The sequence below is a fragment of the Neolamprologus brichardi genome, chromosome 10 (assembly GCF_056152115.1).
Source record: "Neolamprologus brichardi isolate AB-2024 chromosome 10, ASM5615211v1, whole genome shotgun sequence".
In the NCBI taxonomy this organism is placed as follows: Eukaryota; Metazoa; Chordata; class Actinopteri; order Cichliformes; family Cichlidae; genus Neolamprologus; species Neolamprologus brichardi.
Window position 1 is genome coordinate 22,965,622 of NC_142113.1, and position 12,045 is coordinate 22,977,666.

Genomic DNA, 12,045 nt, shown 5'->3' on the forward strand with positions numbered 1-12,045 from the left:
TGCTTTTGACTTTACCAAGCCATGAACTCCAGCTTACACTAGAGTGGTTTGTAGTTGAGTGGGAAGTGCTTGGGATGAGAAATAGCACCTCCAAGTCTGAAACTATGAGAGGGTTGTGGCTTCAGACTGGAAAAAGATGGACACTCCAGGTTGGAGTGAACTTGCTGCCCCAAGTTCTAATGTGGCATTCTAATGTTACTGTTAGGGATGGGTATCGTTTAGGTTTTATCCGATACCGGTGCCAAACCGGTACTTTTGAAATGGTGCCGGTGCTTAAACAGTGCTCAAACCGGTGCTCAAACCGGTGCTTAAAGAACACAAAATTGGTCCAAAAACCTCTCATGTTCAGCTGTTTTTTTGTAAAAAGATAACAATGTTAGCCTTTTCTGCAGCTATGGGGCATATATGGTATCACTCTTGGCTGGAAGCAGTGCTTAAACAATGGAAAAAAACATAAACTTTGTCCAAAAACCTCTCATGTTTAGCTGTTTTCCACTTTTTCTTTGGTCATTTTAGCCTTTTTGGCCAGGGTGAAGGGAGTATCTGCCATCAAACAAGAAGACAGCCGCATGTAACTACAACAGTGTTTGCTAGTTCACCTTACATGCATTAATGTAATAACGTGGTTAGCCTACTCAACGTAAATTACACACGAACAACATTAAGCTACTCACGCAGAGAAGAACGGCTGCTGTTGCCATCATCATCCGTCATCATTTCTGCTACACTGGCAGGGCTAGGGGCCAGGACTCTACTCTTCGGGTTTTTGGGGGATGTTGATAACTCCGGGTCCGATAACAGGCACCACATCCGCAGTAGATGTGCACGGTGTGAGGTCTCGCAGCAAGCTATCAAATACGGCGCATTTCTTGGCTTTTTAAAAAAACGCTATGCGTCACCAAGTGTTTCATCGGATTTGAGGTGCCATCATGGCACCGGATACCGGTACCCATCCCTAGTTACTGTTTTGTTTAGAAGCGGGGGGAAAGGGAGAAAGGTGTAGTGAGTTAATTTGACATCTAACTAGGATGTCTCTTTGGAGCCACCTAAGTCACATATTTTGGTCATGTCCTGCTGGACGCTCCGAGGGAGTCCTAGGACATGCTAAAGGCAATATACTTGAAAAGTTACCTATGGAGACGGATGTCTGGGTGCCTCTGCTTAGACTGAGGCCCCTGTGACCCAGACTTGATAGTGGATAATTGGTTGAAGTTGAATGCAAAAACATACCATCTTTTTAGTCTCCCCTAAATATGAAAAAAATATTTTATCATTGACTAGGATAAATTGAGATAATTAGTATCAGGAAGAGCCTTCGATGTAAAACCTGTACTAAAAAACAAATATGTAGATCACAAATGGATGATTGTATATATTTTTGTGTCGTCTTGGTAAGATGCTGATAAAAAAAAAGTATGCTACTATATAGTTTGTTTGTTTTTTGTTGTTTTTGTTTTGTTTTGTTTTACTTATTTTTCCAAAAACAAGAAGAAAACATAATTGTCAGATACACAAAGCAGAGTTTATACAAGGGCTTACAACACAAGACAAAAAAGAATAAGACAGAAAGACCTGAAGAAAAAGCTTTAATGCCGTGCAGCGATGAGGATGAGATGTGAAGGGTTAGTAGACAGGGCGGCTTGAAGGATGAGTGGTGTTGACGAGGTCAGACTGGGTAGCTGGAGCACCTTTATTTTGGGGTTTTCAGTAGTTTTTCTTCTTTGTAAGTTCACAAAACTGGTCTTCACCAATGTATTTGAAAAAGATGTAGAAGGAGCTATAGTTTTATTTTTTTCTAGTGTACTGGAGAAAAGATATTCAAGGACAATTTATGACAGAAATAATGGTTTGAGCATTTTGGGAACAAACCATCTGCATGGCCTTTCAGAATATGTTGGAGTTTGTTGCAGATTACCTGCTCACTTAAGATATACATATACACACATGGGCATGAAGTAGTTTATACTATATAGAGCTACTGATTATCACTTAATTTGCTGCGTGACTCTGAGTATCTTTTTTGTCACTCTTTCAACATAATGACCTGAGCTAAACTGTCTGGAATTGAATCACTTTCCTAAGTGGATGGAGGGGCTTTCCATGTGTTCTTCTGTGTTGTATATGACTCATAACTCTCCCGTGTACTGTTTTTAGATAAGATACGTGCTTGGATTAAACACAGATTTGTTTTATTTTAGAAGAAATCTTGGTCATTACAACTAATTGAGGGTCATCATCCATAGCTAGGAGTAAGATAGCTCAAGATTATAAGCAGTTTAAAGGACTTACTTGAATATACTCTGGGAAATAATTGTTGCCTTTCCCATTTGCATTTCACTGAGATAGCTGCAACTTAAGACTTATAATGACAGTACCTCTATAGCGATGAATGCTGATGGCAAGCTGAGCAGAATAAGCATATAGAAACAATCTTACAGCAGGATATAGAGTGGAGTGCACCCATGACATGATTGACTCTACTGCTTTTTCAGAAGAGTACTATATATTTCCAGTGTCTATATATGGAGTTGTAATTTCTATAAAATAAAATTTCTACAGTATTTTAACAGACTTACTTACTAACAACATGTTATAGACAAGCAATCAAAAGCAGTTTGACCAACTGTCTTATAGATTATAGAATTTCTTTTTTTAGTTGTTCCAAAAAAACTCTAATAATATATTTAACCTTCCAAAAAGAAACATTTATTGCAGAGTGTAAAACATCCTGCTGAATTGGATATTGGTTATTAGATATAATGGATCATGTCATAGGGTTGTGTGTGAAAATTTAATGATCACTTCGCATTGTCCCCTCTTTGACAGTGTGGGAGCACAGCATATTCTGCACACATAAATTCAATATCATTCTTCCTGCTTCACTCTGTCTCCTTCTTCATTTCTCTCCATCTTTCTATCTCTCTCCAGCATAGTTTATATACCGATGCTCATTATGATTGTTGTTATGACAGCCTCCCTTGCACTTACATGCACACACCCGCTGCAGTTATTCTGGTGATTTACAACCTCTTTCCTCCACAAGAGAGATGCACTATAACTGTTTTTGAGGGGAGCTTTATGTTCACTGTAAACTAGCCACAGTGGCACCTCCACAGGGCCTGTCCTGCTCAGCAAACCACAGCCTCCTCAAGCAGATCGGTGTGCAATAATAGGCTCTCGGGGATGACAACTGAAACATTCACTCAGTTTAATAACCAAACCGCAGGCCATTTAGCACCCTTCTTTTTCCACCAAGGCTGTCCTTTATTTATTTATTTTTTTACACAATTTCTAAAGAGTATTTCAGATTCAGAAAGTGGACTTTGCCTTGTGGGAATTGTGGCTTTAAATGAAGTTTTTGGGCAGTGGCACAGTTTTGTTTTGTTTTTTGTAATGTTGCCTCTGTGCACCATTGGAGTGGATATTTAATCAAAAAGATACAATTTTAACCTTTAAATCAAAAGCATTGAATTAACTGTTTACAAATTATAATCAAATTTACACATAATCCCAACAGTTCAGAGTCTCAAACCTAAATGATCAGACTATGCAGATGAAACATCTGTTCATTGGAGCTCTGAATTTGAGCGTGAAAGAAATCACGATGCAATTATCATCAGTGTAGTCTCTGTGTGTCGGCTACAATATTGTCATTGTCCAAATAGATATGGACCTAATTGTGAGTGCAACATAAGATCGAAAGAGTTATTATGTAGTGCAAAGAATTCTTTAAGAATGGAAAACTTGTAGAGAGTTGTAGGTAAAAATCACTGTTCTTTTCTTGTGTTCCTTTATTAGTCAAGACTGTAATGCCACAAGAAGAGCATACACATTTACAACACATTAACAGACCCTTGTGTACAAACTACAGTTCTACAAGGAACATTTGTAAAATGGTGCAACACATAACTGAAATGTCATTTTCAGTGTCCAGACAAAAACATCTGTGTGTTTGTGAGGAAGAGGTACAAAAGCATTCCTAATGTTTCATGTATCACATCAATGCTTTTGTGTGATGCTGTGTCTAATGAGGGCATCGGAGATAGTATAGGAGGGGAACATTTCAACAAGCATCTCTTCAGCCACACGTGCTGTGGTGCATAGCATGGCAGAAAGAGCAGAGTGTGAGCTGTTACGTAACCTCCAATCCGGGACAGAAATGTTGCAAAGGCAGCACGTGCAGTAAAGGATCTGTTGGCGCAAGACTGAGGCTACCCAGAAATTAGATCACTGTAGTTATTTACTGAAAAGACACAATAAAACATTTGTTTTAATTTTAATGTCTCTTTAACGTTGGGTTTTAGCATCTCTTGTTTCCAAAAGTCTTCCAACATGTTATTAAGCCTCCTAATGAACTTTTAAATGGAGATGCAGAAGTGAGGTTTCCCATTATTTTTTATCATAAATTAAGTAAATAATGTACATTCTTGATTTATTGCCAGTAAGGTATTATGTGCATGAATCCATGTAAATGGCACAAAGACTATAATGAAATTATATGAAATGGGTGTTTACACAATCCCAAACTATGTGTGACCCTAAATTTACCAGTGTCACTCTGTTCCTATTCCAAGTCTAATTATAGTATTGGATGCTAGTATTGCCACTCTACTGTCTTGAAAAACCCAGTTCCCAAACCTATGGTTGTCAGCACCCAAGCCAAATAAGGTACAAACAACAACAACATGACAAAACCGATTTAAGTCAGACAGCGGTTTTACTCTGAAAGCTGCTCCCATTTTCCTGACTCCATACAGTCGATATCCAAGCCTCTAGTTCCCAAGGTGCTGTTGGATGTCAGATCTGTAGCCAACAGGCATACTCAAAAATGCATGTTCAGCCTCTTTGCCAGGAAGTGGATGTGCCAGTCATGACAAAAAGTTCCCTGAGACAGCAAGTTTGTTTAACTTAGTTTTTCATGGATGATTGGTAGGCTTCTTACTGCAGTAAGCTACATGAGCATCTGACTGCTGGCTTGACTATTTTTAACGTGCCCCAGATTTACCAACAGGGAATTTTCTTGCAATTTATCACACTTCTTGTATTTTTTTAAAATAAATTATTAAGCTGCTCTATGAGTTTCAGGTGATGTGTGCACTGTAGATCAGATTTCCTTGTACATTTATTCATATAGTCATTGTCTGTTACTGGCAGCATAGTTTCTACCACAAAAGTACTGTACTACTGCTCTATACTGTAAAGTACAATATAGAATGATACTGTATTATTACAATGGTGTTTTTCACATCTACCGCTATGACTTATGGGTTTATTTTGACAAGTTTTTTACTGACAAATCCTCATGTTCAGTTTTGCTAGTGTACAGAGTTTGATCATTTATTCACCTCCTAGGCCACAAGGTCAGCTTTAATACACCATAAGTGGAAGGAAGCTGCAATGTTAGCTATATAAAAATATAAGATTAAATAATACAAATAAATAGTTCAATAGACTGAGCTGTGGACAATGCTGTGCAGTGTTGTATACAAACTTCATGATAAACAATTGCATTCATAAATAAACAAATTGAGCAAACTGTGCTTCCATAACTGCAGCTCATATCACCACTTCTCTTTTTTTTCAGTAACATCCTACAAGTTGCATGTTCTGTGTGATGTAATGTTGGTGTCAGTATTTACTGTAATGTTGTATTATCATCATGGCATTTTACAGACAGAGCAAGGTAATAGCAAGCCTAAATTAGCTGTGACAAAAATCACAGTCAGTGCTTGCTGCTCTTTGAATTTAAATGCTAAGATCACAGTCAACATGCTGGCTCACATAGTAGATTTGAGGGATTTATTTGATCATCTTTTTTTAAGGTTTGCTAATGTAGTTGTTTTTGCAGTGGTACATTTCCTGGCACATTACCCCACTAATTGCAAAAGTGAAATAAACAGTCAGCAGTAATTTGCATTGCACTCCATGCACCCTCAACCTTGAATGCTTGTAACAGGAACACTCTTATCAAAACATTGCTTCACAGCAGAACTACTGTCCAAATCCAAAAGCCAGTGACAGAAAAAAAAGAATACCATTCAGCTTAATTCAGGTCACACATAGAACTACAATGATCAAAATTTGTAGAATTTATTAAGGGTTTTTAACAAATGTTGAACTAAAGAAGAGCTCAGCTTTCCTTTGATAAGCTGAGCCCTTAGTTGTGTGGTAGGCAGGTAAGCTCTCTGTCTCATTACTAACAGATACTAACAGATCCTTTCCTGTTTGTGATTTCTGCAATTCGAATACATTCTGTGAGAGAGCGCGCTTTCTATACATTTCTTCATTTGACTTGACTGAGATATCTAGCGTTCCACTTTTGGGCTGAGCAAACAGTAGATGGGTGAATATGTTATGCAAGCACAACACAGCAAACCCATAACCCAAACAGTTCTTAATCCCAGAAAGACAGCCACTGTCAAAGCAAATAGAGCATGTAGGAAATACTCGGTAAAACTTATTTTTTGAGGTTGCTTGGATGTTATTTTGATTTTTCTCAAATATGCAGTCTCTCTCGCTTTGTCTTTCTCTCTCTCTTCTATGTATGAGTCACATGAGTCAAAAACACACAAGCGCTCGCATTAAACCAACTGGACATGCCACCGACATGTGCTATACTCCAGAGCCATACTGACAAAAACATACACACACTTACACACCAAACCCGAGCCATCTTTCTCCCTCGCTCTCTTCCTCTCTCTGACACATACACACTCTCTCACACTATCTGTCTTAACCTCATGTTTCTATGAACAGAAGGAATTCCCAGTTGCTTTGTACTGAGGGTTTTTTGGCCTGTAGTGCTACTATTTCATTTGCTTTAAAGGGAACTTCATCCAATATTGAAGCCTGTCTAGTCTGGTCTAATCTAGGAGTTTGCATAAGAAAAGTCTTACAGACCAGCTGTGTAAAATGCTTGTTTTTTTGGGGGAAGTAACCACCTCTTCTGTTGTTTTTCTCCATCTCTCTGTTTTATTCCTCCATGCTTCCCCAACTCCTTTCCTACCATTTTATCTTTTCCCTCTATTTTCTTGCTCTTTTCTTTTCTCTGTCCTCCTTTGCCCCTCTTTGTGCACTTGCAGGACTACACATTGACAATGTACTTCCAGCAGGCATGGCGAGACAAGCGGCTGTCCTACTCTGACATCCCCCTCAACCTGACCTTAGATAACCGGGTTGCTGACCAGCTCTGGGTGCCTGACACCTATTTCCTCAACGACAAGAAATCGTTTGTCCATGGTGTCACAGTAAAAAACAGAATGATCCGACTGCACCCAGATGGTACCGTATTATATGGTCTAAGGTGAGATTTTAATCTCTTAAAATAACATTTTTGTCAACACAACAAGAACAAGAACTAAAAATGTTAAATGCATAAACGCTGCATGACCTTGGTAAGAAATAATGACAAACATGCTGCACAAGAATTGTGTTCTCGTTTACTTCATGTTGTCAGACAATTCACACTTAATCCTTGTCAGCATACTTTCTATTTTAAACATCTTGAAAACATCCTGGAAAAAAGAAAATCTTGCAGGTGAGGTAACAGTGAGACAACCATTGCTGCACTGGACCAAGTCAGTAATTAGCTCATTAGAGCCAGATGAAGAAAACTACTGATGGGAGGTGCAACATTCCCCCTAAGCAAAAATGATAATGTTGAGGAAGTGACCTACTTGTGTCCTCATTTAAAAGACGTCTGCACATCACCAAGCCAAGCCTCACTAAAGGCTTGTGTAACACTAAATTCAAGTCTTTTGCATGCTCTCTGCATAATTTACCTCACCACCAAGTATAAAAAGCAGATGTACTTAGAATAGCTGTAGGTGTAAAGCCTTGAAAGTTCATCTGAAATTAAATTACTTTTTTGTTTCTTTCGAGATCCACCAGGGACGTTCAGTACTAACATTGCTCATTTGAAGGCTGATTAGATAGTCAGCTGCAGCACGCTGAACTCTGTAAATGTCATTTCAGTTAGTTTAGATCTTGTTCTTCAGTACCACTGCTAATAAAACCGTTTCTGTTGTTGCCTTGCCAGCTACACCTTTCTGAGCACATTGGTGTTTTTTTCCTGTTACCCCAATGTTACTACATGTCAACTAGATTTGCACAAATGATGTTAGATTAGTTTTTCTTCCTAACAATAGTTAAACATTTTCATGATCAAAGTAATTTTGATGGGGTTGACTAACACTGTGAGATGATTAAATATTTAAGCCATTAAATTTATTTAACCTACTGAAAATCAAAGCGCATTAGGTGACAAATTATGAAGTACGATTGGTAATCTTTGCTGACAACGATGCTGTACGCATTCAGCAAGATACTTCTCTACCTAAAAAAACCACAGCTTTTGCAACGTTTTTTAAAACAAACTTTTAGGAGGGCAACTACTTTAAATATCTCAATGGTTTTTCTCCATGCAGGTATTTGATATGATAATATGACATAACCTAGCTCTTTCCCAGAGACCCGAAGCAGAAATCCTAGTTGCACTATATAAATTGATTGATCATTCCACTGAGTTTCAACCTCTCGAAGTTAACATGATGACCATGCGTTTCTTACTCCTCACTGATGTCTCATCATTTCATTGTGTAAATAGGCCTCTTATGCCCAAAGTCTATAAAATGTTATTGAAAATCATAACACTTTAATGGCTACCATGACGATGAACCGGATCTGCTCTGGGACGGTGAAATTTAATAGAGATTGAGAGAGCACAAGACAAAGGATGAGAGATGTGTTAAGAAGAGGATTAAAATGGAATCTTGCTATTATATTTTTCTGTGATACTCTTCATTGCTGTTGTTGGATAAAGTGGATGGAGAAGGAAGAATAAGACATTTTTTTCTGAGATGAAGAAATGGAAGAAGAAAGCACTATGTGGAAAATTCTAAATAATACATTGTCTTGTGCTAAAATCAGAATAATCAACAGTCAATTTTCATGGAAGAAATCCAAAGCTCTTATGCAAAAAAGGGAAAATGAAAGAAAATGGAATAAAAAAAAAAACAACATACAAAGCTTTAAAAATGTATTGTTATATTTGTGAATTTGTCTATAAATACTCTAAATTTTATAAGACTTTTTCAAATGTTATGCCCCATTGCATTATAGAGGACCTCCACTTTAACAATCCAATCATGTGGCCAATCATGAAAGAAAATCAACAAAATCATTTGTTCTTTTCAGCTAGGGAGATAGTCAAAAAGGTTGTCTAGAGATGTTTGGGGTCAGGATGACTTTACCTGTATGTTCCCTGACCCTGAAGGTGCACAAAGGCTGGAGAGAATTCTCCTTTTCAAATTTTTGAAGCATGGTTGAAGAACTAAATAGCAAATTGATAGAGCCAAGAATAAACTCAATATAATTTTAAAATGCTTTGAGTTTCTGCTGGTAGTTTTTTTTTTTTAATTATTTATTCAATATTTTTTGTGTGCTTGAGTGGTCAGTACGGATTGCAGCCCAGTGTCTCCAAGCATGTTTAACTGCTTGTTAGAGCTGCACCATCAGATAATCCACTTCTCCTCCTTGTTTTGGCAGATGAAGTGATAATTATGAGCACTGTATCATCAGCAAATTTCAAGGGCCTAATAGTAGGGTTCACTTGGCTGCACTTCTTAGGTTATTGTTGTTTTGTTTGCTCATCACATACTATCAATTGCTTGATTAATTATGCAGAGCAAGCTATATTTGCAAAATATATCACTAGTAATCTTTTAAAAGTGTAGTGTAAGAATAATAAAAATATTTTAATTGACAAACCTTTCCTTTATAATTGGGAGGAAATGTTTTCCATCCATCCATCCATCCATCTTCATCCGCTTTATCCGGGGCCGGGTCGCGGGGGCAGCAGCCTAAGCAAAAGCACACAATGCACCCGACCCCTATGGCGCCTCCTGCGGATGGTGGGCCTGCGGGAGGATGGGCCCATGTCTCCTCTTTGGGCTGTGCCCGGCCAGGCCCCATGGACTAAGGCCCGGCCACCAGACGCTCGCCCTCGGGCACCCTCCCCGGGCCTGGCTCCAGGGCGGGGCCCCGGTAACCCTATCCCGGGCAGGGTAAACTGTTCCCTCTGTGTTTTTTTCATAAGGGTCTTCTGAATCGCTCTTTGTCTGGTCCCTCACCCAGGACCAATTTGCCATGGGAGACCCTACCAGGGGGCTAAAGCCCCCAGACAACATAGCCCCTGGGATCCCTGGGACACACAAACCCCTCCACCACGATAAGGTTGCGATTCAAGGAGGAGTGTGTGTGTGTGAAATGTTTTCCTTTGTTTGTTTTTTAATTCATTTGTATTTAACAGTTTTGGACTGATATATTTCTCATTTATACTGTCTTATCTTGCACACAGTTCAATAAACTTTTCATATAAAGGACACCTACCAGATTTAAACTTTGATGGATCGAGCAGCAGCCAAAAAGTCTCTGTTGCTTCAAAGCCAAAGTGCTTCATGTGTAGAATGTCTAAAGTGAACAAAACTCAACAGAAGAAAGCTCGAGGCAGTAGCAGATTGTGAAGGTCAGATTATACTGAAATAGAACTCAAATAGTACAAATCATTCTTGTGTCAGGTCATCCAAGTTAAATGTAAAATGAACAGCTATCAACACACTGATGCAATATTCAAATGAAAAAAAAAATCCATAATCACACAAAATATGGGTTTGAACGTTTCCCATCCACTGAAGAACCTGACACAAAGTGCAAATATTACTTTGGATGGAGTAGGATTAGACTGAAATTGGAGGAAGAAATCCTTCACCTTTGACACTCAATATCATGTAAGTAGGATGACCAGATTTTTGCAAATCCTAAATTGGGTCATGGAATCTTGTGCAGGTCAGTGAGTGTTCATAAATCCACACAGCACATGCAGATACAGCATATTAATGCCCACTGAAGACCTACTAAAGCTGTGCAGTTATTTAATTTATTATGTTAATAAATTCAATTAGACTACAAAAATGTGTAGACACAAGCATGCATTAAAATTAAATTTATGCAAGTGGAAATTCTTGTAGTCTGACATCAATTAAAAACATTTGAATGAAAAAATGTAACAATAATGCATAATAAAATCAGTACGAAAACATAGTGACACGATGGACTATCAGCTTCTCTAGAACGTGCCCTCTATCTCTACAGCTCTATTTGGATAAATGGTTTAGAAAAATGGATAGGTGGATGCAATTCAAAAAATTAGATTTAGGTTAGACTGGAAGCAGTCTGAACTAAGTCCATCATGTATCTAACAAAACCTGTGTACGGTGTACATTTTAGGACATCGTCAGGTCTCAAGAAAAAAGTTGTCAGGTATCAGACAAAAAATTGTCAGGTCTCAGTTCTTAAGAAAAAAGTTGTCAGGTATCAGACAAAAAATTGTCAGGTCTCAGTTCTCAAGAAAAAAGTTGTCTGATACCTGACAACTTTTTTCTTGAGACCTGACGATGTCCTAAAATGTACACCGTACCCGTGACAGATTAATAAATTTTGGCTATTTTGTTATTATAGGCGCATAAAGATAAAACAGCAATTTCAAGCTTTATAAAGATTTATTTCTAGATGAAAACAAGCCAGGTGCAGGGACTTCTACAGTTTTGGCATATGAAGTTACAGGATGACCAAAATAAATATCCCTACAACCATGTTCAGTGACCTGTGGTGTTTCAGGAAGATGTACTGTCACAAAGAAAAATGCTTTGAAAATATAATTAAATGTAGCATCTGCAGATGTTTTAGAACTAAACCCACAATTGTTGCAGCTTTCAAGAAAAGCAAAAAGCTAAAATTGACTCCAGGGCAAATATTACTTGTGCAAAAGCAAATATAAAATAATAAGACTGCAAGCATTTTTGGGCTGAGAAACCAAAACAAGAGTTGGTGTTTTGTCTTTGTTATATATAGGGAGTATTTGTTGGTAGATAGGGTGTTTATCACTGAAAAATACCCACCTTTAAACCCAGCTTTAGGAGAGCTCTTAGCATGCACAACTAATGCCTGATTGAGAATTAACAAAAAAATGTCTTTGAATATTAAGAT

At 38.1% G+C, this 12,045-nt stretch overlaps 1 protein-coding gene across 1 annotated transcript in view; it reads left to right on the forward strand.

The window, feature by feature from the left end:
• gabrb2b (gamma-aminobutyric acid type A receptor subunit beta2b) overlaps nucleotides 1-12,045 on the forward strand; it is a 57,163-nt gene that overhangs the window by 21,424 nt on the left and 23,694 nt on the right. The window contains exon 4 of the mRNA XM_006784992.3: nucleotides 7,083-7,303. Coding sequence (XP_006785055.1) covers nucleotides 7,083-7,303 — 221 coding nt within the window. The remainder of the gene's footprint in view (nucleotides 1-7,082; nucleotides 7,304-12,045) is intronic.